This window comes from Hemicordylus capensis, chromosome 2 (assembly GCF_027244095.1).
Source record: "Hemicordylus capensis ecotype Gifberg chromosome 2, rHemCap1.1.pri, whole genome shotgun sequence".
Taxonomy (NCBI): domain Eukaryota; kingdom Metazoa; phylum Chordata; class Lepidosauria; order Squamata; family Cordylidae; genus Hemicordylus; species Hemicordylus capensis.
Genome location: NC_069658.1, coordinates 29,446,178 through 29,474,071, shown reverse-complemented (window position 1 = coordinate 29,474,071; position 27,894 = coordinate 29,446,178). Strand labels below are relative to the sequence as shown.

Here is a 27,894-nt window from a genome sequence, read left to right as displayed (position 1 = left end):
AAGAGCCTTGCTCAATTAGGCCCAAGGCCTGTGTAGTCCAGCATCCTGTCACACAGAGTGGCTCACCAGATGCCTTTGAGAATCCCACAACCATGAGATTGAGGCATGCTTGCTTTCCTGCTGCTGCTTACCTCCAGCTGGTATTCAGAGGCAGGTAATCTGTAGCCATCAAGACTAGTAGACAAATTCATGGTGGACAAATATATAATTACCTTTTAATCGGGGATGGGAATTAGGGATGAGTTAGAGCTTCCTGTGCTGGATGGGGTTACGCTCCCCCAGAAGGAACAGGTATGCAGCTTGGGAGTGCTCTTGGATCTGGGCCTCACCCTGGTATCTCAGGTGGAGGCTATGCTAGGAGTGCTTTCTATCAGCTTCGGCTGATTTGACAGCTGCACCCATTCCTTGAAGAGAATGATCTCAAAACAGTGGTGCATCAGCTAGTAACCCCCAGGCTTGACTACTGTAATGCACTCTCTCTGGGGCTGCCTTTTGTATGTAGTTCAGAAACTTCAGTTAGTTCAAAATGTGGCAGCCAGCTAGGTCTGTGGAGTAACCAGGAGAGACCACATTATACCTGTTTTGAAGCAGCTGCACTGGCTGCAGATATGTTTCCAGGCGAAATACAAAGTGCTGGTTATTACCTTTAAAGCCCTGAACCGCTTGGGTTCAGGCTATCTTAGAGAGCACCTTCTTCGGTATGATCCCCGTCGCTTGTTGAGGTCATCTGCAGAGGTCCATCTCCAGTTACCACCGGTACGTCTGGTGGCAACTTGGAACCGGGCTTTCTCTGTAGCTGCTCCTGGCTTATGGAATGCACTCCCAGCAGATATCCGCAGTTTAGGCTTGCTGTCGGCCTTTAAGAGAGCCCTAAAAACTTACTTGTTTGGCCTGGCCCTCCAAGGTTTTTGAATTGTTTTTAAAGTATTTTAATTAGTTTTAAATGGTTTTAATTGTTTTTGAATTGTTTTATATTGGTTTTAGCACTGTGTTTTAAATGGTGTGTGTTTTTATGTCTTTTTAAATTTGTTGTACACCACCCAGAGCCTTTGAATGGGGCGGTTTATAAATGTAATAAATAAATAATAATAAATAAATAAAGCCATCCAAGCTGGTGGCCATCACTACATCCCGTGGCAGAGAATTCCATAGATTAATTAAGTTCTGTGTAAAAGAAGTACTTCCTTTTGTTGGTCCTAAATTTCCTGGCAATCAATTTAATGGGATGCCTCCACAACAGAGGAAGACTTCTCACTATCCTCTCCTCACCATGTATATGTTTGTAAGCTTCTATCATGTCTCCCTTAGTTGCCTTTTTTCCTAAACTAAACATGTTGTGCACACACAGACAATGTGTTCTTCACTGCCATCTTTATCAAGTTTCATGGCACAAGTATACAGAGTGGCATGTGTAGATTTAAGGATCTTTAAACCAGCTGCTGCTTTTGTGTTTCTTTTAATGCTTTCTACAACTGCACTGCGCCCCCCCCACCCGCCGCTGATGATAATCTCCTAGGTAAAGGTAAAGTGTGTCATCAAGTCGATTTCGACTCCTGGTGCCCACAGAGCCCTGTGGTTGACTTTGGTAGAATACAGGAGGGGCTTACCATTGCCTCCTCCTGCGCAGTATGAGACGATGCCTTTCAGCATCTTCCTATATCGCTGCTGCCAGGGGCGTAGCTAGCCCACTGGTGGCCCATGTGCGGCCGCCACGGGTGCCCCGATAGCCCCACCCCCTGAGTCTGACGTCAGATGCAGGGGATAGCCACGCCCCGCGACTGACGTCAGACGTGGGGGTGTGGTCTGGCTCCCGAACTGAGCCTTGAGGCTCCGTATGGGAGTTGCTGCTGCTTCCCTGCAGGGAAGAGCCACTCCTGGGCTGCGTTGCGAACACAGCACCAGTCTTAGCTCCTGAAGGGGCTGCAGGGCCCCTTCAGGTGCTAGTTCGCAGCGCCAGCCTTTGTTTAGCTCCCAAAGGGGCCGCGCGGCCCCCGCTCGGGAGCTAAACTACCGCCCCCGCGTCTGAAGTCAGACGCGGGGGGCGTGTCAGGGCCGCTCTTGCGGCTCCTGATTGGCCACCGGCCTGGGTTCTTTGAACCCGTTGGCCCAATGTTGTCTCTGCCGCTTGGCTGCTGCCTGATATAGTAGCAGTGGGGATTCAAACCAGCAGCCTTCTGCTTGTTAGTCAAGCATTTCCCTGCTGCGTCACTTAAAATCTCCTAGCATTCCTGGTTAATGTTTTGGGAGTTTAAAAAAATCCTCTCTACACTCTTTCTCTCTCCCAGCCAAATGTAACTGAGTTGTCAGAAGTGAAAAATCTCAAAATGTACCACTTTTGATTGGGGGGAAATCACCAAGCAGATATATCTTAGATCAAATCATCTTCAGTCCTGTCCAGTCATACTTTAAAAAAAAAATTTGAGGAAATGGGGGGGACAGTACTAGAGTAGGAGGGGTAGTTATCTTTTTCTTTTAATTTGAAAAAACCCATCTCAAGTGGTGGTAGTGGGCTGTATGTAGTAATAATATTCCTTATTACACGTATATTACAGAATTTATATTTGAAACATATCCTCCAAGGGAAGAAACAGCATTGTCCAGGGCTTCCTTACAGTTAGTTGTTGGTACCTTTTTAATGATCCTTAAACCTGCAAACATAACCTATTGCTGAACACTGGTTTTCATGAAGTCATTTTAAAGCTTTTAAAAGTTTCTTCCGTGAAGGAAGAAAAGTATAAATAATCTCTTGCTTAACACCTTTGGATTCTGGTACATACTGTGAAGCCAGCTCTGGTTAACTTGCATTCTTATTTCTAAACACATTTATTTGGGTGTGGGGCCAGCTTTAAAGCCCTAAACAGCTTAGGACCACTCTGTTTGAAGGAGCATCTTTTCCAGTATGTTCCTGCCCATCCTTTAATGTCATCTTCTGAGGCTCTTCTCTGGGTGGTACCACCTACAATGTGTGTGTGGGGGATTTTCGGTAGTGGCCTCCTGCTCTTGGAATGCCCTCCCAAGGGAGAGCAGCATAGCAATCTCCTTATATACATTTAGGTGCCACCAGACTAAAGCTGCCTTGTTGGGTCAGATATTTGGCCTGCAGTTCTGTTGTTTCTATTGGTTCCTGCTGGATCTTTATCGATTTTTATCAGTTCTATTGATTGTTTTGTTGGTTTTTTTAATGTAGTTTTTTAATTGACTGGAACCACCCTAAGGATATTTGTCAGTTGTGTGGTATACAGATTTAACAAATATGTTATCAGTACAGTGTGGTTTCCGCTGGTAATGGCAGTGCTATGGAAAGAGTTTAAGGGCCAACTTCAGCTTTTGTGCGGGGTGTGTGTGAAGCCATTGGGTAACTTGGCGAGAAGACCCCATACTTTCCAAGAGGACCCCTTGTGCTATAAAATAATTGTATTCAATTAAAATAAATTCAGGTGTGTTTCTTAATATTTACATGTTCATGCAAGTTTGACCTGGTATATTGTTTGTTTCAGAATCTGAGAGCAAAGGGCTGCAATGTATTGGCATTACTTAAACCTGTTTTTTTGCATTTTTAAAAAATGTGTTTTTAGGGTAAGATGGTGAAAGGAATGGGTGGCGCCATGGACTTGGTATCCAGCTCAAGAACCAAAGTGGTGGTCACTATGGAACATTCAGCAAAGGTACAGTTTTGTTGTTTTCCTTCTATGGGTTTCTGTCCCTTCTTGTTTTTTGGAGACTGAAAAACACACATTAGCTGCCATCCTAAAAAAACAGCTTGTGTAACAAGCAAAGTTGCACTAGTGCAAAAATTGCATAGTTGCGCTTTAAAACAGGGATCTGCAGAATTTCATTATAGCACTCCTGCACAAAAGTTCTCTTTAAAACAAACGATGCCTGCCTTAGGTTGCACAAGTGCAAGCATTTTTGCATTAGCACAACATTGATCTGGAACGTGGGCTCCCGATTTAATGCATGTAGTTAGCACAACAACTTTGCATTAGCGCAAACGTCCTTCCGCAAGCACTTCATGAGTCAGTGTGTTGGCCATTTTTTCCCCTACAGGAACACACCTGTTTGCTTCCTAGTGATGTCTTCCTTTGTGCTTTTCTCAACATGCTGCTTCATGTCCTGGAACAAGCCTTCTCATCTCTATTCATCAAATCAATTCCTTTGCCTCTTCAACAGATCTGTGTGTGTGTGTGTGTGTGTTTCTTGAGGCCTTATGAGTGACAGATATTTCTCCCCTTTCTTGCCTTGTCAGTGCAGATACAACTCAAGATCAGTGTTCCATAGACTACTAGGAATGTGGATTTGTATAGTTGAGGGGCAGGAAGGAGTGGCAAATGGTCCAATGAAAGTAGACAGCATTGACAGCAGGGTAGGACCGGGCAATATTCAGAAATAATAATAAACGCATTAGCTGTTGACCCAGCGGTTGACATTGTGTTGGGCAATGGCTCTTAGGGAGTAGGAGAGACAGGGCAGGTTGACCCTTAATCCGGAACCTGAGGTTCACACAACCTCTTTCGACTCCAGGAATGTACACTCTCCACTCCCATCCCTGCATGAATGCCTCCTTCCTTTGAAGGTTAGGATATACCAAGAGTGGTTGTGACATCAAAAGTTTGAGAGTCTTGGCATATCCTAACCTACTAGCTCCAGAGAACTTGAGATCTGAAACTAACTTCAAGTCTCTGGTTCAGATCTCAAGTTCCCTGGAGTCAGGCAGGTTAGGATATGCCGAGACTTGTCATGACATCCAAATCCATCAATCTCAGCATATCCTAACCTACAAAGGAAGTAGGTGCTCCTGGGGAATGGGAGAGGGATTGCACTAACCTCCGGTTCCATGTTAAATGTGAACCCACCCATACTAAGGTCCTGAACTCACCCATACTTAGGGCCTTAATCCTCACATCCAGTGCAATTTCTATCTGATCAAGGTTCCACTGGGAGATCTATCATGCAAAGTCCTGGTGTTGGCTACTTTCTTTGTTTCCATTATGATGGCTGTTCCCATTATGACCACTGCTGACAAAATGAATGACAGTAAGATATTCTTTAGCTGCAGCATCCTTTTAGTGCCAGGGTCACGGCAGCTGTCTTGAAAGCTATCTCTTTGTGCAAAATGGTGCATTTCAATCTCCACAGGATGTTTGAAGGAGATACTGTATGACCTTAAAGATGTACCTGATGGTTTGATGAACACCTTCCTTAAAAATAGCACAGATAGATTGTTACTGTGCCAGGAACAGAATCTTGGAAGGTCCTTGAATAAAACACAGCAGATGTATTGTCCCCGGCCTTATAGTCATTTTTCCTTAACAGCAGTCCGTTTCAGGGAGCCAGCTAGCTGTCTGGATAGCAGATGTCGATATTAACTGATGAATGAAATGATTGTTCCCTACAGCAAAGCAGCAATGAAAATGAAAAACCTCTTTGATAATACGCACTGCTTAAAAGGAGCAGGGGGCAGGCAGGGTGATATGCAAGAATTTAAGCAGAGGGGACACCAATGTAAAATCCAGAAAATTCATCATTGATCAGTTTTGGCATGCAGCTCTTTCCCTAGCTGCCTCATGAAATATATACATGCAAATGAATAACTGAAGCGGAATGTGGAAGGGCGGCAAAGCTATAAGTTGTTCACCTTGTGTTGAAAGATGCAAAAGCTGGTTTCTAGTAACTTCAGATGTGTCTTGCTCTCATTTATTTTATAAATGGTGTAGGCTTCTTTTCGGCAGATGCCCCCAAAGCAGCCAACACTCCTAAGCTTAAAAATGCATGAGATATCTCAAATATATTGGCAGACAAACGTAAAACAGAAGCTGTGAGAACATGGCTTGGTAGAGCAGCCAAATAAGGTATTTACCTATCCCCAAGACTAGTTTCTGTTTGATGTTAGAAATCGGAGAGCTCCACCCCCCCCCGCCGCCAATTAAATTCAGAGTAATCTTCTGTTCAGATAAATATGGTAATTCACTTCCTAAGTGGTAGCCACAAAAACGTGGCTATTATCTTGACAGACAAAGCAGCAGTGCAATCGGGCGAAGCACCAGTATAGTATTTGGGCTTCCGAAGAGTTTCAGATAAATACTGTATTGGTGCAAGTATGTATTGGGGTGGGGGGTGGGGGATTTCAGCAACCTCCCCTTCCCCCAGAAGCCCTCTGTGTCATTTGAAAATATGTCCCTGAGGGTTGCACAACCTTCAGGGTAGGGATGTGCACGGAACCAGGAGGGAGCGGTTCGATGGTGCCGAGGATGCTGCTTTAAGAGCAGGGGAGGATGCACTTATCCCATCCTCCACTCTTCCCCCACTGGCACTCCTTTATTCTGAAGTTAATTGGAGCGGCAGAATCCCTCCCTGCCGCCCCGTTGCCCCTGTTGTCCAGATACAACCGGAAGTATCCGCTACACTGGCGCAACATGTGCTCGCCTGTCCTGGAGCGCATAGGCACAGCGGATAATTCCAGTTGTATCCGGGCAATGGGGCAGCAGGGAGGTGCTCTGCTGCCCTTATTAACTTCAGAATAAAGGAGCGCCGGCGGAGGGAGGGGTAAGTGCACCCTCCCCAACTCTTAAAGTAGCACCCCCGGCGCCATCGAACCGGTGAAACCGGCTGCCTTTTGAACCGGTCCGGAGGCCCATAAATGGCCTCCAAACCGGTTCCATGCACATCCCTACTTCAGGGATATGTTTTCAGGTGGCACAGGGCTCTTTCTGAGGAAGGGGAAGTTGCTGAAATGTTGCCCCCCACTGCTGAGCCAGCAGTGGAGCCAAGTTAGTTGAACTTTTCTGAGGTACTGGTTCTCTGTTAGTCTTTAAGGTGCTATACTGGCTGACATTCTGACTGACACAATTATTTCAGCATCAGTATTCATGGACTAAAATCCATTTCATCAGACAGACGAGTGTGTGTGTGCACGCATACACATGCACTTATGCACATGTATGTGCTTGGATAGAGAAGGAGGAAATTTAAATTCAGGGACAATAAAAATCAGTCCACTCTAAAGACTGTGATTAGCACATCAAAGAAACTGTGGCCTGTAACCATTTCCTTTTGGCAAGGTAGGGCAAAACAGATTTTAACCTTCACCATTCATCTCATAGTTACATGTTTGTTCTTGAAGTGCTGCTTTTTCCTGGGCAAGGAGAACATACCATTACACACAAATACTGGGACCTATACATATTTTGGGTTACAAAATATGAGCTGAGAACACTTGCTTCTAAGTACTGGATAGTCCCCGGTAATATACTCTAATATTCTATGCCTGCCTGAAGCTAAGTTTGCACTGTTGTTTTAACTACATGTTAGAGTAACCACATGATCTGACTGCATTGGAACTGCTTCCGTGCGGACAGGTCTTGCAATGCATTGGTGTCGTTTGCAAAGGGAAACAATGTGTATCAGGATCAGTTAACTGTCATGGTTCCTTCTGACATTGGGAAATGGCACCAAAGGAGTTCTGTAATTTGCCTGACCTCTCTACCAATATTAGTAATTGCAGTGGTTGTTAACAGGAACAGAGACAGAAACTGCAGGAATGAGGAAGATCATGCAAGGCACACTAAGAAATGCAAATATCCATGTGGCAAATGAGCTCCAAATATTTAAGCACTGTCTACAGGAGTCCTCCATGAAAGGTTCAACTACAGCAAAATCTTTGCAGCTGGACTTTGCATATATTTGTGGAGTTTGACACTTCTTACCATGATGCCTTCTGAATGTCAAACAAGCAGTTTTATCTTGGTAGGCAAGCCTTGATTTGTTGTTTTTTCTTTATAGGGCAATGCTCATAAAATTTTGGAAAACTGCACACTGCCAATTACTGGGAAACAGTGTGTGAATCGCATCATAACAGAAAAGGTAGGTATTTACTTGATTATGGTTTTGTTCTGTTGAAGCAGCTCCGAGGAGCATTCTTAGCTTTGATAACCCTGTAAGATAGGCTAAGGTAAGGAGAAATGATCTGCCTAAGTCAACCTCTTGGATGTTAATATCCAAGCTCCTTTTGTGAGAATAGCCATTCTTTTAAATGCCTCTCCAACCCCAGCACAGCATCCCTCCAGTGGCTGTTGTTGGTGTCTACCTTATGTTTCTTTTTAGATTGTGAGCCTTTTGGGACCGGGAATAATCTTTTTATTTTTTATTTTATTTTTAATTTTTCTATGTAAACTGCTTCGGAAACATTTGTTGAAAAGTGGTATATAAATAATAGTAGTAATAAAAGTTATTATCAGCATTTAACTGATAGGGATAGCAACTGTCCCTATTTAGCCCAGAATATTGCTCTTCCCAGCAGCTGTTGGATGTCTCTTTTTGTGTAGTTTTAAATTGTGAGCCTGTTTGGGACAGAAAATCTTCTCATTTCTTTTGCTATGGCAACCACTTCGAAAACTGTAGTACAGTGGTCCCTCTACTTACGAAATTAATCCGTTCCGAATGGACATTTGTAAGTCGAAAAGTTCATAAGTCGAAAAGCGGTTTCCCATAGGAATGCATTGGGAACGGATTAATGCGTTCCGGAGCCTAGAAAAAAGACCCAGACCCCCAGTAAGGCTTGCAAACTGCACAGGAACATTTCTTTTCAAGAATAAACAGGCAGTAAACAGGCAGGCAAGTCAAGGAAACCACATGTAAAATTCGTAAGTCGAGGAAACCCCATCTAAAAATTTGTAAGGCGAAAAAACCGCATCTAAAACCGGATCTAAAACTGCCGTTTGTAACTCGAAAAATACTTATGTCGAGTAGTTCGTAAGTCGAGGGACCACTGTAGTTGGAAAGTAGTATCAATTAATCTTTATTTCAGTCCTTGACCAGCAGAAAAATACAAGGAAAGGTAGTGTATTAATATTGTCCACCATGATGGTCAGCCTAATGCCGACGCTCCCCTTTCACCAGGGCTGCGGCACATGCAACATGTAGCCCTAGCAGAGTTGCACAAAAGCACAATTGTACAACAGCTTGGAATTGTGTGCCTGCACTTGCTCAACGGAGCTGCCTTTTTTTTCCCCGGTGGAAGCTCCATTGCTCAAGTTCAAGCACGCATTTTTGAGTCCCTGCGCCACTATGCTTTTGCGCAACTCTGCTGGGGCTATATGTGCCGCAGCCTGGTGGAAGGGAGACGCTGATGTTAGGCTGTGCGTAATGCCAGCCAATATTGATGATAGAAAAAACTCAGGCTTTCTAACAGCTTGGTCAAGCAAACAGGATAAGCAGGTTCAGTACAAAGAGAAGCAGGTTCAGTACAAAGAGAAATATGTCATTGTTAACCTGGCCCAAGAAGGAACATACATTTTCCTCTTTGGTTTCCTCCACTTCCCCTCAACCCCCCCAAATCACTACAGACTAATCTAAGAGGAAACACTGCAGTAGTCATGCATTAGTCTAACATGCTTTGGACTTTATGCCAATGCTTTTGTCTGTGTGGAGAACCAGTGTGTCTGAGTGTGTGTGTGGGGGGGCATCACACCAGCTAGCTCCCCCCTCCCCCCCAGCACTACTGTGCTGACACACCATTGTCCATCCCCCGGCATCCTTGTGTTGGAGATGCCGGCTGTAGCGCAGTATGAGAGCATCTGCTTTGCATGCAGAAGGTCCCAGGTTCACTCCCTGACAGCATCGCCAGCACGCTTCTGTCTCATCTGTTCACTCACTATGCAGAAAATGTCTGCATTGGCTACAATGTTGGACCACTTCAGACTGAGGACTGTAACCAAAATGCCCCCAAAGAACAACAGCCTGTTCCTTTTGTTTCAGTAAGTGTCTTATCTGCCCGAGCTACAAATCCACCTAATGCTGGCATCAATTGCTTTTCAACCAGTGCTGAAATTTTGTGTAATCTTCTTGGGATTAGCATAGGTGTTACAGAACTCCCTAGCCAGAACTGGCGGTGGTTGTTCTGGGGAGTATTTTTTGGCTGCTGCTTAACTTGTGTGTTGTGCTGATAGGATGTCCTCTCCCCTCCCCCCCAAAATGATCTCCTACTTCCCTAAATTCCCACACACCCCTGATGTGCAAGTAGCTTCATTGTGTTGCGTGGGGGTGGGTGGTGGGATGCTACAACTCAGTACTGAAGTAACTCTTTCATTAGACTGCAAGGGAAAGGCATAGCCTTTCTGCAACCTGCAGAACACTGAGATAAAAATGGAGTCAGTGGCCGCATGGGCTGCTTGTGTGTTGCCCGACTATACCAGTTCAGACTGTAAGTGGGGAATCAAGGATCGGAATGCTGTCTCATGTACAAACTCCCTGCATGTTGAAAGCTGTCCTGTCAAGGAGATGGCTAGGTTGGGATCTTCCCCCTCACACACTCGTTTTGTATGTGTAGGGTATGAGTGTATAGAGTCAGGTATCTAGTTCACTCTTCCTTGACGGTCTGTAGTAGTGCCATCCAGTAACACCTTTATTGCATGCAGTGTAACATCAGCGCAGGATTTTTCTGAGTGAGTTGATAATAATAATTGTCTGCCTAGAGGGCCGACAGATGAAACGGGAGCATGCTGGTGAGCCCGCACACACACATATGCATGCACGCGCACACCCATGGTCATCTCTATGTTGAGCACTTGCCCACAGAGCACAAGGGTTGATTTGCTTTCAGCACTGATTTCCTATTAAATACCCTTCTGCTTTAAAACCAGTGGGATTGTATTCCTAGCCTTTGCTAAGGTTAAAGGAAACCAAAGTGTTGACTTCAAGTCAGTTTATCCCCACAGAGGTCAATGCAAGCACCGCAGCTTAATCGGGTTATGGTTTGTGGCTTGGCGTGAATAAATGAAAGCCTGCATGTATGGATACAACAAAGGTGGCTTTCTGACCCTTTTGGTCAGACATTTTATTATATTTATGTAAACTGCTTTAGGGACTCTTGTTGAAAAGTGGTATATAAATATTCATCGTATTTGTATTGCTAAAATAACAAAAACAACAACAACAACCCCAAATTCTCTTTGGACTTAGGAGCCAGGCAGTGGACACCTGGTGAAATTACCAGACTTATATGAGGAGGGGAGAGGGTAAATGGCCTTCTCTTGGAACAGAAACAGGGCTGCTTGGGACAAAGACAGATTTTATTAAATAACTACCTCTGAAATGCTAGCCTAAGTACTACAGTTAAATTTCCAGGTGCCATGACTCCCTGGTGCCTGGGATGTGTTGAGCTCTGCCATGATGACTGAACAGGGCTTGTCTCCTGGGATCCAGAACCTTTTTGTGTGCAGTACTCTTTGGTTGCTTTTGGAATTGATTCTCACTCACATGCCTCTGTGAATTCTCTGTTTTGACATGGAGGTATTGTATTTGTGGCAGTGAAACCTCCCCACAAAATCACAGAGAGAGGGAACTGGTGGGAGAGCAGAAGTCCCAGTTCCTATGTAGCTGGCAACAGCAGCAGCTCCTGCTGCCTTCCATCTTCTGCCTTTCCTTCCAGGAACATGCCGCCCAGGGGGCGGGGCCATAGCTCAGTGGCAGAGCATCTGCTTTGCATGCAGGTTCTTGTGGTAGCATGCACGACTTTCCTCTTTGCTAAGCAGGGTCCACCCTGGTTTGCATTTAATGGGAGACCACATGGGAGCACTCTAAGATATTCCCCTTAGGGGATGGGGCCACTCTGGGAAGAGCACCTGCCTGCTTAAATGCAGAAGGTTCCACGCTCCCTCCCTGGCATCTCCTAGATAGGGCTGTGAGAGGCTCTTGCCTGCAACCTTGTCGAAGCTGCTGCCAGTTTGTGTGAAGACAATACTGAGCCAGATGTACCAATGGTATGACTCAGTGTATGGCGTCTTCCTATGTTCCTAATCCTTGGCATCTTCAGGTAAAACTGGGAAAGAGTCCTTCCTGAAGCCTTGGAGAGCTGCTGCTAGTCAATGTAGACGGTACTGAGCTAGATGGACTAGTGGTCTGGCTTGGTAGAAGGCAGCTTCCTATGTATCTCCACAACTGTACCCACTTGTGCGGAGACCCCACTCAGGCAATTTTTTCCTTGGTATGGGGAGAGACTTTGTAAATATCTCTGCATTATGGATCAGCAGATATCTTCTATGTTCTTGAGTGGATAAGCCTTTTGAGCTTCTCCACTTTGCGAGGGATGTTAACATTGATAAATTGCAGCAGAGATGGGCAAGAAGGTAGAGGAGGAGATTGACGGCATGCGTCAAGGACAGGGGACAGGTGGGTGGTATTTATCAGCCAAAACTCTTGCTGCAGGCTTTTAATTAGTAGTGCTCTCTTTCATTCTTTGAAAACTAAACTATTTCCAATTCATTCTGCTCTTGTAGGCTGTCTTTGATGTTGATAGCAAAAAGGGATTGACGCTGATTGAACTCTGGGAAGGATTGTCGGTGGACGATATCAAGAAAAGCACCGGTGCGGAATTTGCTGTAAGTCATTGACTGGTGAACTGCAGTCTGCTTGCAGTCCAAAGTAACTTGGGAAACAAGCAAACAGCTGCCCCAATCCAGGTTTTCACACATGTCCCTACTACACCCACAAAAAGCCATTTGGGGTGGTTATGCTAGAGATGTTCCTGGTAGATTTGGAGAGAAAAGATGGGAGTGTGTGTGTGTGTGTGTGTGTGACATTTCTATTCCACCACACACCAATGTCCCATGGCAGTTTAAAACAATAAAACTACAGTTAAAAATATTAAAACAGTTAAAAATTTAAAACAGCCATAAAAACAACTTACAACTGGTCAAACGACTGTTTACAAAAGCAACTTCTTGTTCACTGGACGGATGTTGTTGCTCAGTTTTGAATGGTGTGTAACTTGCACAGAATAGCAAGAACGGTGTCCAACATGACAAGCAGCTCTCCATCGATGGCAGGGCCCCACCGGGGCTGCTATGTAACTTAAAAGGCAGCCTCAACAATGTAGCGATGGGGCTGCTGCGCAGCGACCTTATACTGTTTCCAGGCAGGGGTGCAGCGTTCCTTTCAACAGTTTCCAACAGAAGGAGCAATGCACTGCTGCCTAGAACCAGCATAAGGTCATTCCGCAGCAGCCCCATCACTGCACTGTTGGGGCTGCCTTTTAAGTTCTGCAGCAGCCTTGGTGGGTCCCTGCCATTGTTGGGAGGGCTGTTTATCATGTTGGCCAGTAAAAGGGGCACCAGTTGTGTGGCTACAGAAATTATTTCATTGCTCAACTGTTCCTTCTTGTTATAATTAAGCTTTTCTATTAACATTTACAGATATACATTTTTGTAACAGCACTCCTTTATCAGCAATATTCTCCCACGCTTGAACTTACTAAGTAATTGCTTCCATCAAAAAAGAACCACTCTGAAATAGTGCAACTTCTGCATACTGTGATAATACTTGGATTTATTTCCTTCTAATCATCTGTCAGACAAACGTTGTAAAGGCAAAGCAGTTACAATATTACAAATGCAATCAGTCAAAAACATATGTCGGTGAAACAGTAATGCAGATATAGTCTGGCCCAAACCAATTAATTGTCCTTCCCCAGAAACTGAACTTTACAAATACTTTCCAAACATAGCAGCAAATTGCACCTACTCTGGGGGCAAGAAGTTATAGCTCAGCGGTAGAGCACATCCTTTGTATGCAGAAGGTCCCAGGATCCACCCCTAGTATCTCCAGGTTGGGCTGGAAGAGGCTTCTGCTGAAACCTTGGAAAGCTGTTGCCCGTCAGTATAGACCAGGGATTCTCAACGTTGGGTCCCCAGATGTTATTGGACTTCAACTCCCATAGTTCCCAGCCCCAGGGGCCTTTGGTTGGGGATTATGTGCGTTGAAGTCCAATACTATCTGGGGACCCAACATTGAGAATCCCTGGTATTGACAACACTGACCTAGATGGACCAGTGGTCTGATAAGGGCCGCTTCATATATTGTTGTTGGTTATTAATATATATTTACCACTTTTCTTGGAAAGTTCTCAAAGGAGTTTACATAGGAAAAGAATAAGATGGTTCCCTGTCTGCAAAGGGCTCACAGTCTAAAAAGAAACACATGGAGGTCATTCACACAACCAGAAACTGGGTAGGACAATGGATTCCACAGCATCACTCCTCCTTCCTAGTTGTTTGCTCCCACACAAGTGAAAATTGGGAGTACACACAGCTCCCAAACCTGGGTAGGACACATGTCCTACGCAGTTTTCAGTTGTGTGAATGACCTTCTGGTAAACACCAGCAACAGCTGGAATGATGCTGTGCTGGGTTGGATAGGGACAGTTGCTTCCCTACTCTACTCTGAAAAGAAATGTCATGGAATTGTGTGTGTGTGTGTGTCTGAACCACTTCCACCACACTTTAGAATGTGTGTCTGTGTCTTCACCAGTTGACTGGAAGCGGATTGAAATAAACATTTGTTTTAGGGCCACGCTAAATAAGAAGTTAAATGCCTCATCTGGTTTGGGTCTTCCACTTCAAAAAGCAGCTGTGTCGGCCCAGTCTGGATCAAGTCCATGGTGCAGAAATAGAGGCCTTTAACTTTCCACCATTTCCCCATGGAAAATTTAACATAATAAGCCCTATCTTAGTTGACACATTTGTTTCCTGCTAAAGCAGATTTCAGGGATTTATTTTCAACTGCTCCAAATCCCAGTACATTGCAGCTGCCCAAATTCTGGATGCCATGACTGAGTGGACTCCATTCACATGCTTCAGAAACTTTGAATCGAGTTCCTTTCTGAAGGTGAAAACAGCAAATCTGATACATAATTGTGCATTGGAATAAACGTAGAGATTCAACTCTTTATTATTCGTTGTTGTGTAAGCTCTGTAACTTTGTGATCAGCTTAAGAGTGGTGATTCTCTTATATTTAGCAGGGGGCGAGCAAATGACCGTATTCAACCCCAGTACAACATCCCTCTATTGACTGTTGCTGGTTCCTACCTTATATTAGATTTTAGAATGTGAGCTGTTAGGGGACAGAGAACCATCTTCTTCTTAATATTTTTCTATGTAAACTGCCTTGGAGACTTTTGTGTGTGTGTTGAAAAGCAGTGTACTGATGATAATAAATTGGAGACCTCAGTGCCAAATTAGTCCCTCTGAGTATCAGTTGAGCTCCCTAGCTACCAACTCCATTTCCTCCAAAGTGGTCTCCTTATAAATAATAGTTGCTGACAAGGGCTGTCGATAGGTTTTTGTTTTTGTAAACCTAACAAGAGATTTGGCACCATAGTATTTTTTTTTTAGCATACTGTGCTTCAGGGACTAAAATTGACAACTGATGGAGAAACGAGAGCCAAAGGCTTTCACCGCTGTTTTCTTAAGACATGGGTAAATATAATCTTGAATTGTAATTGTGCTTAGTTTTTTCATTTTTAGTGTTTTATTTTAAAAACTTGCATCATTGCCCCCCCACCACTTTATGGTGCTTTGTGGGGGTGGTATTTCAAACTTGACGGACCAGAAATCTTGCAAGAAAGACCAGAGCACAATTAGAACTATAGTCTTGCAGCAAGCCTGGGAACAGGCTCTATATCCAAGATCTCAGAGTGAGATGATTGTGCAGAAAGAGGAAGGGCATGATGGGAGCTGTAGTATGCAGCCAAACTTGAGCTGCTCAAGAAAAACTTGCAAATGAGTTCAGAGATGCCTGACTTCACAGCATAGGATAATGGCCATATACCCACTCCGGAACTGAGCTTCTCAGGCTTGGAGGCTAAAGAACTGGGAGAATTTGAGGTGACGAGAGAGGGTTGAAAAACTAAAAATTATCAAATTGCCAGGGCTAGGTGGCACCCACCCAAGAGTTCTGAAGGAACTCAAATGTGAAATTGATTATCTCCTAGCAAAAATGTGTAACTTGTCCCTACAATCTGGCTCTGTACCAGAGGACTGGAAAGTAGCTAATGTAACTCCCATTTTCAAAAAAGGATCCCGAGGAATCTGGCAAATTACAGGCCGGTTAGCTTAACTTCTGTGCTGGGTAAATTGATGGAAAATATACTTAAGGACAAAATTGTTAAACATAAGAAGACCAGGCCTTGCTGAAGGAGAACCAGCATGGCTTCTGCAAAGGTAAATCTTGCCTCACCAACCTTTTTGGAGTTCTTTGAGAGTGTCAACAGGCATGTCGATAAAGGTGATGCAGTTGACATAGTACAGATGAAACTCGGAAAATTAGAATATCGTGCAAAAGTCTGTTAATTTCAGTAATGCAAATTAAAAGGTGAAACTGATATATGAGACAGACGCATTACATGCAAAGCGAGATAAGTCAAGCCTTAATTTGTTATAATTGTGATGATCATGGCGTACAGCTCATGAAAACCCCAAATCCACAATCTCAGAAAATCAGAATATTACATGGAACCAAGAAGACAAGGATTGTAGAATAGAACAATATCGGACCTCTGAAAAGTATAAGCATGCATATGTATTCAGTACTTGGTTTGGGCCCCTTTTGCAGCAATTACTGCCTCAATGCGGCGTGGCATGGATGCTATCAGCCTGTGGCACTGATGAGGTGTTATGGAAGACCAGGATGCTTCATTAGTGGCCTTCAGCAATTCTGCATTGTTTGGTCTCATGTCTCTCATCCTTCTCTTGGCAATGCCCCATAGATTCTCTATGGGGTCAGGTCAGGCGAGTTTGCTGGCCAATCAAGCACAGTACACTGTATACTTTTCAGAGGTCAGATATTGTTCTGTTCTACAATCCTTGTCTTCTTGGTTCCATGTAATATTCTGATTTTCTGGGATTGTGGATTTGGGGTTTTCATGAGCTGTACGCCATGATCATCACAATTATAACAAATTAAGGCTTGACTTATCTCGCTTTGCATGTAATGCGTCTGTCTCATATATCAGTTTCACCTTTTAATTTGCATTACTGAAATTAATGGACTTTTGCACGATATTCTAATTTTCTGAGTTTCACCTGTATACTTGGACTTCCAAAAAGCTGTTGACAAAGTTCCCCACCAAAGGCTCTTGAACAAACTTAGCAGTAATGGGATGACAGGTTCATGTGTGGATTGGTAACTGGTTGAAGGACAGGAGAGAGAGGGTAGGAATAAACGGACAGTTTTCATAATGGAGGGAAGTAAGAAGTGGGGTTCCCCAAGGATATTTACTGGAACCAGTGCTCTTTAACTTGTTCATAAATGATCTAGAAGTTGGGGTAAGTGGCTAAATTTGCAGATGACACTAAACTATTTAGGGTAGTGAAATTCAAAATGGATTGTGAGGAGCTCCAAAAGGATCTCTCCAAACTGGATGAATGGGTGACAAAATGGCAAATGTGGTTCAGTGTCAGCAAGTGTAATGTGATGCATATTGGGGCAAAAAAACCCTAACTTAATACACACACTGATGGGATCTGAGCTGTTGGTGACTGACCAGGAGAGAAATCTTGGGGTTGTGTTGGACAGCTCATTGAAAGTGTCGACTCATTGTGCAGCAGCTGTGAAAAAGGGCAATTCCATGCTAGGGATCATTAGGAAGGGGATTGAAAATAAAAAATGTGAATATTATAATGCTCTTATACAAAGCTATGGTGTGGCCATATTTGGAGTACTGTATGCAGTTCTGGTCACCATATCTTAAGAAGGACATTGTAGAACTGGAAAGCAACCAAGATGATCAAGGGCCTGGAGCACCTTCCTTATGAGGTATCTGGGGCTTTTTAGTTTGGAAAAGAGGCAACTAAGGGGAGACATGATAGAGGTGTATAATATTATATATGGAGTGGACAGAGAGAAAAATATCTCCCTCTCTCACAACACTAGAACCAGGGGTCATCCCATGAAAATGAAGGCCAGGAATTTTAGGACCAACAAAAAGAAGTACCTTTTCACACAGCACATAATTTATCTATGGAATTCTCTGCCATGGGATGTGATGGTGGCCACTAACTTGGATGGCTTTAAAGGGGGCTTAGACAGGTCTGTCGGAGGACAGGTCTAGCAGTGGCTACTAGTATGGTGGCTATAGGCCACCTCCAGCCTCAGAGGTGGCAAGATGCCTCTAAATCCATAAGCCACTTGCTACACATTGTTATGTAGTTAGGAATGTAAGAAAAGCCCTGCTAGATCAGTCCCAAGACCTATTTAGACCAGCATTCTCCCCTGTAATTGGTATTCAGAGGTATCCTGTCTTTGAGCCTATAGCCATCAAGACTAGTAGCTATTGATCGACCTATTCTCCATGAATTTATCTAAGCCTAAGCATTATCTAATTTTATAACCTCTATCATATTTCCAAATGTCTAGTTGTGTATTTAATTTGTGTTTTAAAGAAGAGAGTGCTGGAATTAGCCACACACACACACACACACACACCACCAAAGATGAAATACTAGATCACAGTATTATTATTATAAATCCTAGATAGCAGTGGGAGATATGTGGCTATCTATCCATCCATCCATCTATATAATTCTCTAAGGTGTACCCGTGGCTAATCCCATGTGTGGCAGCTCTCATGAGAGTTTGTGAGCAGAAGCACTGTGGTGATTGGGCAGTGGAGATTCCATATGCAGATAGGGAGGAGGAGCCCATGACATCGTGGTGATTGGGCATTGGGGATTCCATATGCAGATAGGGAGGAGCCTGTAATGGTTAAGGTCAGTTAGAATGCAACTGTTACTGTTCGGAAGATGTTCTTGATTGTAGAGGAGACGAATATATATATATTCCTTATATATATTATAAGGAAGGGCCCTGTCAACCACTGCTGCTGTTTTGGGCTGCCGAGGCCATTGGTGGAGGCAGGCAGGCAAGGGACAGCCCTGGGCCTGTCATCTGTCTGAGGGCAATAAGCAGCTATGACAGTGGTGGCAGCGAGGAAGAGCCCGGTCAACCACTGCTGCTCCTGTGGGGAGGAGCAGGAGCGGGGTGAGGGTGGGGAGGTCTCTGGGGATAGGGGTTGCAGCGTGGCCAATAGGCACCAGCAACGCTGGTGCCATGACCAAGAGCGGTGAGGGGGGTGGAGCAAAAGGATGGAGGAGGAGGAGCAGGAGTGTGGCTCAGGTGAGGGTGGAGAGATCTCTGAGGTGAGGGGGACTGTAGCAGTGGGTGAGTGGAGCAATCAGGTACTAGCGCGCAGATGCTCTGCACAGGTTAAGCTAGTACATCCTTATTTTCATAACTGTATTAGACAGGCATCTTCTAGACATATTCACAGTAGCTCCATACCCAGGGATAAGTGATTTAGAGCCACCCATCTTTATCATGAAACTGGCATTACTTCAAGAATGAGCCACCTAGCCTGGATTTTGCTGGACTTTGAAGACAAATTTTGGCTTATCTTGTAGCCTTAAATCAGATCTGCTGCAGTATGGCTTGCTGGTGGGGTAAACTGTTTGACTTGTACAGGCCAAATATATGGATATTATTAGGGCAGTGTTAAAAAAACAGATGAGAAGTCATACCTGTGTAAATGGTTAGGTTATGAAATTATACCAGGCAGGTCCCCCCACCCCCAACACACACACACACACACACACACACACACACACACACACACACACACACACAGCAGCCTTGACTTCCTGTGTGGGCTTTATTCTCTTTTGTGGGGGGTGGGGTGCATAAAGACATTTAACAGCACAATCCTATTCATTTTCGCTCAGAAATAAGTCCCACTCTGTTCAATGGGACCTACTCTCAGGTAAGTGTGTATAGGATTTTATTTATTTGACCATTTTTATCCTGCCCTTTACCAAAGTCTCATGGTGACCTACCCATGATGCTTGCCCATACAAGCGAATGCATGCAGGTGTTAATTTATGATCCCTCCATTGAAGCGAATGAGGGAGCCTCAGCAGACAGAAGAATTCAGAGTTGTGCTGCACTCCTCAATGCCTTCAGCTGGATTGGTAGAGGGAGCAAGTATTTTTCTAGTGATGAATTGCATTCTTATATTGTTTGGTTCATCTATGGCTGGATATAGAGGCCATGTTGTGGAGAGATGAAATGATTTAAGCCCTTGAAAGTGGTTTATATGCCAATGGTTTATATTCATGATTCCCTTATCCCAATGTCTTTTCTGGTAGATAGGTACATAGGAAGCTGCCATATACTGAGTCAGACCATTGGTCTATCTAGCTCAGTATTGTCTTCACAGACTGGCAGCAGCTTCTCCAAGGTTGCAGGCAGGAACCTCTCTCAGCCCTATCATGGAGAAGCCAGGGAGGGAACTTGGAACCTTCTGCTCTTCCCAGAGTGGCTCCATCCCCTGAGGGGAATATCTTACAGTGCTCACACTTCTAGTCTCCCATTCATATGCAACCATGGCAGACCCTGCTTAGGTAAGGGGACAAGTCATGCTCACTACCACAAGACTAGCTCTCCTGGCCAAGCAGGTTTTGTGGTGGATTGCAAAAACCTGCTTATCGGAGATTAAAGTGAACACTCCACAAGCAGTGAACACTCCCCCCCCCCAAGCTGACTTGAGATGTTTTTCTCCAGGTGTTTTGGGGAATATAGCTATTACTAACAGTTTCTTACAGCAAGTTGGTGTACTATTTGCCAATTTCTCTTTTCTCTCTCCTCCACCCCCACTAGGTCTCTCCAAATCTCGCGCCGATGAAGCAGATTTCAACCTGAGAAGCAGCCTCTGCTTAACTTCCATGCTTCCAGTGAAGAGGAATCAAACGTCTGTTTTGCAATGATGCATTTTAAAGAGGTCTTTGTAAGTAGTTTCAAGTAGTTAGCATCAGGCTAACTATGTAACGATAGCCCTGTAAACGTTTGTTTGCACATGCCATTACAGCACAGTTTCCCAAAATAAACTCCATTTGGTACGTAGATATTTATAATCCTGCAGGTTTGACTGTTAATAAACGCTGGCAAGAGACGAAGCCTTGAGGATGTGATCTTAATATTGTGACTTTGTACAGAGGCAGGGGCCAGTTCCAGACACAGACCAAACCGACTTGCAAGTGCCTGTACGTTGGCTGCAAATGCGCACACAGAAAAGCAGAGGGGCATAGGGCGTGCTGCTTTTGATCCAAAGCATGCCAGGAACTGAACACTTGCATGGCCAGGAGCTCTATTTAGAAAAAGGTCCTATTGATAGAAAGCGATGTCCAGGGTTGTTTATATTCAGTAACAGACAAATGCAAGAGTGGGCAAGTGTCTAGACCACAGGTAGGCAACCTTGGCTCTCCAGCTTCTTGTATTTCAGCAACAGCTGGAGGCCAAGGCTGCCTACCCCTGTTCTAGTCCTTAAGGCTCAAAGTTAGCCTTGAATTTGTGTTGCTCGTCCTAAGATGAATGGAATGAGCAGAGATGCAGATGTGCACAGTTCACATAAATGATGCCACCCACAATATCCAGCTGTCTTGAATCTAGCTGGAATTTGGGCTACCTTGGCATAGTATTCTGAGTCTTTCCTTTAGGAACACAATATATACAGCCCTGGCTGTATGGGGAACATAGAGCAAATGGACTGACCAGTTTTCAGACATGGGAGGTTTTGTTGCATTGGAAGCCACCCTTGTGCTGAATTCGCGGTGACCTTTTTTGGCTGAGCATTTTGATACATTTGTGCACAGCTGCACATGTGCATCGCATGTACGGATTCTGCCTTCCCATTAGACCAGCGGCGGGCAAACCTAGCCCTCCAGCTGTTGCTGAGCTACAACTCTCATCATCCCCAGCCACAATAAATGGGAGCTGTGACTCAACAACGCTGCAGGGCCAGGTTTGCCCATCCCTGCATTAGATCTGTGCAGGCCTTGCAACCCAGTACAGCAAATTCATGAGGCAGAGGGCAATGGAAGCACAGGATGTAGCCCTGCCCTAACCACACCGGTGTGCTTCTTGCTCACTCGCCCTCTCTAGCCCAGCCCACGTGCATTAAACGTCACAGAGGCAGGTGCTGACTATGAAGGAGACTACACCCCACATTCTAGAACAGGGCTAGGCTCTCCAGTTGTTACTGCACTACAACTCCCATCATTCCCAGCTGTAATTGTGGCTTGGGGTGATGGGAGCTGTAGTTGAGGAACCCCTGGAGAGCTGCACGTTGCCTACCCCTGCTCTAGAACTCTGGCCAGCCAGGGTTCTAAAACAGGGCGAGAAGCTCTCTACATTCCGTGCTAGATGCAGAAGAGAGCTTGGAGCAGGGTGAGCATGTTTGCACAAGGAGTGTGGCTAGCTGGTGCACCCATTTTCCTTTCCTTGTGTTCACTGAATGTAGGGGAAGCAGTGTCCCAAGAGGGCTACCTTTAACCATGAATTATGCGCACACCTTTCTAGTGACTTCAAAGATGCAAGCATAATGTTTTGACTGCAGTTGCTGTGCTGTTACGTTAGTATCTGGAGCTGGACCTCTTCCTCTGGACTTTAAGACAGTGGCAGTCAATGTCTCTTTTTCCTTTTCCTTTTTGATTTGGTCTCAGCAGTGTGTTAAAGGTTGTGTGCACCCCTTTTCTCCACCCCAAAGCTTTTGCAGTTGAAAGTTTAAATTAGGTAGAAATGTACACATTTGGCAATGAGAAGAGCCCTATTCGGATGTTCAACTCAAAGCCTCTGAACAGTGCTAACACGGGTTGGAAGTTCCATCTGGAGTGTCATTCACCCCCTCCACATTGCCATTCATGATTACAGTGGCATTTTGTCTGAAGAGGGAAACGCTGCAGCCATTATGGCAGGCACTTCTGTAATCGACAGCCTCGGGCAATCCAGGCTACCATTCATGGCAGCATCTGCCATAAAGGTGGCTGCTTTAATTGAGATCCAAGTAGGTCATTCACACAATCAAAAACTGTGGTCTACCAGGGTTTGGGAGCCAAGTGTGCTCCCAATTTTCAGTTGTGTGGAAGCAAGGCAGGAGGATAACCTGGATAGAAGTGATTGTGTAGAAGCAAGGTAGGAGGAAAAACTACCCGGGTTTTCCTCCTACCGTGCTTCCACACAATCAAAAATTGGAAGCACACTCAGCTCCGAAACCCAGGTAGTTGTTTCTCTCTCTCTCTCTGTGTGTGTGTGTGTGTGTGTGTGTGTGTGTGTGTGTGTGTGTCCTAAGTGCGGTGTAATAGCTGGAATGTTGGTGTCACTGTGGGGCAACCTCATGCCAAATCCCTGATCAGCCATCTAGCTCACTGGGCAGTCCTAGCCAAGACCATTACTTACCTCCTAGGGCTGCTCTGAGGCTGAGATGCCGCTCTGAGCACTTGTAAAGATGTTGAGAGGGCTCTACGTGCTGGTGTCCTTCTCTGCCATTGAGGTCATTGCTTGTCTTCCTATTGCATGCATGCACCCAGGTTTCCTCAGAAAGGCTCACTCTCTGTATTGGGTTTCTGCCAGAACTTGACTCCTTGGTGGTTATGTAGAAGCAGGAAAGAGCAAGGATGGAGCCCTTTTATTTATGGTCACCTCTTTTACCTTGAAGGATCTCTTAGAAGGGTTTGAGCATAGTGTCGTAGTAACCCTTCCCATAGGTTCCGACAACCCCTTATAGCAGTTCAAAGTTCTATGTCTTAGAGTCCATTTCCTCCTCCATCTCAACCCACCAATAGCAGAAGCCCCCTGCCAAAGCCACTTTGAGTGCCTAGCATTGCAGATCACAGAGAGAGAGAGATGCTCCTCAAGCACAGCCTCTGCACCTGCAGACAAATGCTCTACCCTAAGAAAGCAAGGCCTATGGCGGGCTGGCATACTTACATTAGCCCCGCACCCAGGGACCTAACTTCAGAACCGGACTTTTGTGTGATCATTAACAGTGCAAGCAAGTCAACCTAGATTCTTGGCCACTGATACTTGTTGGTCCGAATGATTGGCTGCAAGTAAGGCAAAGTCTCCCCACACCCCCAAGTTCTCAAAAATCTGGTTTCATCCTGAAATGCAAAGGTGGTCATGTCACAGTTTGGAGAATATGGGAAATTCTGGTTCTTTCGCCTTCAAGATATATGAAGCTCGACATGCCTGCAAAAGCGTTATGAGAGTTATTGGTGACATTATTACTATGAGTGGTGACAAGGTTTTCAGGACCCAAGGATTATTACCTCTTACATGTCACAGCAGAAGAGGAGAGCGATAGTGGCTCTTGAGAAAAAGAGGCAATGAAGGGGCAACTAGATAGAGGTTTATGAAATGATGCATGGGGTGGAGAACTTGGACGGAGAGGAGGGATTTTTCACCCTCTTAATACTAGGGGTGTAACTAGCATTAGGCAAGGGGACACAGTTGTCTTGGGGCCCCACTGCCTCAAGGGGCCCCCCAGAGGCACATCACATGACTCCCCGCCTGCCTGTGTTGCACCCCCTGGATCTTTTAAGTACCTAGCAACACTTTTGTAAGGGGGAGAGGAAGAGTGATAGGATTTTCCATGCAAAAGGCTGGTATTAGCAGGTATGTTCCAAATTTCTTCTAAAAACAAAACAAAAAAAATCTTTCCCTGAGTGTAAAGGAAAAGGAATGAGAGAGAGCAGAGAGGAAGAGGAAGATAGGTGGTGTGATGTGGGCTCAAGGCTATGTGTGGCTCACCAGAGGTGCATTAGAATCTAATCTGGCCTGCCACCAAACTTTAGTTTGACACCCCCTGGCATCGTTCATTTGCAAGAGAGAGAAAATCCAAGCCCCAATATTTATTAGGAGTGGAATCTTTTGTGTGTGTGTGTGTGTGGGGATTCTTGTTGCACCCCCTGTAATTTCCTGCTGGATCCACCCCTGTGAACTAGATATTCACTGTATTCATAATGGGGTTGTGAGTGTGTGTGCACTATATATTGTGAAGTGTGTTTGTGTGTGTATATCAGCGAGGGAGCAGCCCATTTTAAAATCTTGTCTCTGGGCCCACTTCAACCTTGCTGCGCCCCCGACTAGAACTCTGGGTCATCCAGTGAAACTACAAATTGGGACTTTCCCGGTTCCAAACCTCACTGCATGCCATGCATACGAATATGGCGAATATTTATATACAAATACAATGAACTCACATGTTGGCCTAAGGCAAGCCATCCTTTCAGCCTCCTCAGCTGAAATATGAGATAATACTAGTTACCTTTACAGTGAAGATTGTAAGCAGATGGAGCATGTGAAACACTTTGAACACTCCAAAGCACTGTACAAATGCTATTAAATCAATTGGCAGTAAATTCAGGACAGGTAAAAGAGAGTACTTCTTCACACAGCACATGATTAATTTATGGAGTCCCCCACCCTAAGATGTTGATGGCTTTAAAAGGAGATTAGACAAATACTTAGAGGATAGGTCCTACCTGTGGCTGTGAGTCATGAAGAGTGAATAGTGCCTCTGTTTTTCAAGGCAGTTTACCTTTAAATGTCAGGTGCTGGGGGAGCCTTCATGCCCTGCTGCTGGCTGCCTTGAAGCACTAGATTGACTGGTATAGGGACATCGGCAGCTGCCATATACCGAGTCAGACCATCAGACCATCTAGTTCAGTATTGTCTTCATAGATTGGCAGCGGCTTCTCCAAGGATGCAGTCAAGAGTCTCTCTCAGCCCTGTCTTGGAGATGCCAGGGAGGGAACTTGGAACCTTCTGTGCTTCCCAGAGCAGCCCCATTCCCTGAGGGGACTCTCTTACAGTGCTCACATGTGGTCTCCCATTCATATGCAACCAGGGCAGACCCTGCTTAGCTAAGGGGACAAGTCATGCTTGCTACCACAAAACCAGCATAGGAAGCTGTCCTGTACCAAGTCCAAACTATTTAGCTCAGTATTGTCTACAATGACTGGATGCAGCTCTCCAAGGTCTCGGGTATCTCTCTCAGCCATACCTGGAGAAACTAAGGATTGAACCTGGGCCCCTCTGTGTGCAACGCACTGGGCTACAGCCACATCCCTATATCCCGAGTCTGGATCAAACTAGATAGTCCTCTGGTTTGATCCAGTGGGCTCTTGTTACATTTTTATAACAGAAAGCACTGAGTAGATTTCAGGTGATACATACATAATCTCAACACAGCTGACACTCTTGAATCTCAAATGTGTTGCTCTTTCACCTTCATAGGTTTATTTTCGTTCATGTTTTGTGTATCATTATGCTTTGTTCTGGCCTTTGACAAGGAAAAGAAAAAGAGAACCATTGACATAGCTAATAAATGTACTGTAAATTGTATATCTAGGTCTTTTTATATGTACTTGCAAACAGTCAATAAAACAGATCGCACAACAACTGAGTTGCTGTCAGTATTATTATAGAAAACATGTTAAGTGTCCTGGTTGGGAAATGCAGCTGTCCAGTAACTTGGTACAACTTCTGCACATCTTGTCCCTCTGGATGTCAACGACGATTCACTTGATAAAAACAGGGTGCTGATCAGTGGATAAAGAGATAATGGTGCCCACATTGTTTGATCAGCACCCTGTTTACAATCCCAAACATGCCATAGAGAACTCTGTTACATCACTGAAGAGAGGGTACAATGTGCAATCTGCACATGTTGGGGTGTTTTTGTACAAGTTGCCTGATAGAGTATTTTTTTCTGGAGCTGACATTCTTTCTTTTCCACTACAAAACCCAGAAGTGGAGCCTTAATAAGTCAATCCAGTTCAGTCCTCCCCAGTTTTTCCAGGACATACACTGGGAGGGAAAGCCTGGTATGAACATTTCCTCAGAAACATGGTGGTTCATTTCTTTGGTATATTTACCACTAAATATGCTCCAAGAAGAACATATGCCACTAAGAGCCAGTATGGTGTAATGGTTAGGGGGTGGACTAGGAATGGGGAGATGCAAGTTCTAATCCCTATTCCTCCATGAAACTCACTGGCTGACTCTGGACCAGTCACTTATCTCTCAGCCTAACCTACCTCACAGGCTTGTGAGGATAAACATAACCGTGTGCACTGTGAGTTTGGGGTATTATATAAATATATTAAATAAATATGAATGCATATTTTAAAAAACAATCTTAATTACTTTGTGCTAGGGAAAGGGATGGATCCAAAGAACTGTGGACAGAATTCCACTTTCACCGTGAGATTTCAGCCTGCCACCCCCCACCCAACTGGTTCTGTAGGAGGAGCCTTTGGAACTGCAAGGGGGTGGAGTTTGAGAGGAGCAATGGCAACACGCTGCCTCATGCTTTCTGCTCTCATAAGGGTCTCTTCAGTTTTTACTCAGTGGCTTGAATGTCAAGAGAAAGATGAAAACCAGTAATACTACAAAGCACTTGGGGAATAAGGCTTCCTGAGGCACCAAAATTGGTGATTAGAGTCAATAGTTCCCTGGTACAGAATGTCTTTCATGCCGGGTTACCTACACTTCAAAGCTATGCCAGCTCCACAGCAGTACACAGTTGGAAATCGTTGCGAGAATTATAGTTCTCAAAATACACATAGGAGGGATATCAAGCAGGCATTGCTTTCTTGCCAGAGGGAAAGGTCAGTGCACTTGTTGCAGAAAGTGCTAATAAACAGACCAGGATTGGGGATGGGTGGTCAGGGAGGGGGGAAGAAGCGACACCCATCAATCATTCCAACAGGATGGATGTCAGTCTAGTTGTTTGAGGATCAGAGCTTCCTGCCCATTAACTTAATTTGCAGATTAATGAGAGAGAGACCTGTGATAATTTGCTTAATCTATGGGATTTTCTGCCATGGGATGTGCTGATGGCCACCAGTTTGGGGGGCTTTAAAAGGGGCTTAAAGAAATTGATGGAGGACGGGTCTATCAGCCAGGTTTACCCACAAAGTACCTGCGAGCTCTCGGGGAGCAATTCACACACAATTTGGGTTTTACATTGTGCGTTAAGAGTGCGGCCCAATTTATATCCAGGGTAAATATAGCCACTTTTTGCATTGTTTTGGGGGGCATATTTGAACTCATTATATTTTCGTTTAAAAAAAATAAACTGAATTGAACAATTTTTATGTTGCACTCATCTGGTAGATTTCCAGAGTGATCTTATGCACGTTTAATGAGAAGTAAGTTTCACCTCGTTAGTGGACCATACTCCTATGTAAGCGTGCATAGGATTGCAGTTTCTTTCTTTCTTATTTGGT

General features: G+C 44.7%; 1 protein-coding gene across 3 annotated transcripts in view; it reads left to right on the top strand.

The window, feature by feature from the left end:
- The window catches only part of OXCT1 (3-oxoacid CoA-transferase 1), a 99,120-nt gene extending 73,058 nt beyond the window's left edge, over positions 1–26,062 (top strand). For all 3 annotated transcript variants that reach the window (XM_053292771.1, XM_053292772.1, XM_053292773.1), the window contains exons 14-17: positions 3,576–3,665; positions 7,780–7,860; positions 12,273–12,374; positions 20,483–26,062. In XM_053292771.1, the coding sequence (XP_053148746.1) occupies positions 3,576–3,665; positions 7,780–7,860; positions 12,273–12,374; positions 20,483–20,524 (315 nt within the window). In that variant the 3' untranslated portion in view covers positions 20,525–26,062. The remainder of the gene's footprint in view (positions 1–3,575; positions 3,666–7,779; positions 7,861–12,272; positions 12,375–20,482) is intronic.
- Positions 26,063–27,894: the final 1,832 nt, after the last annotated feature.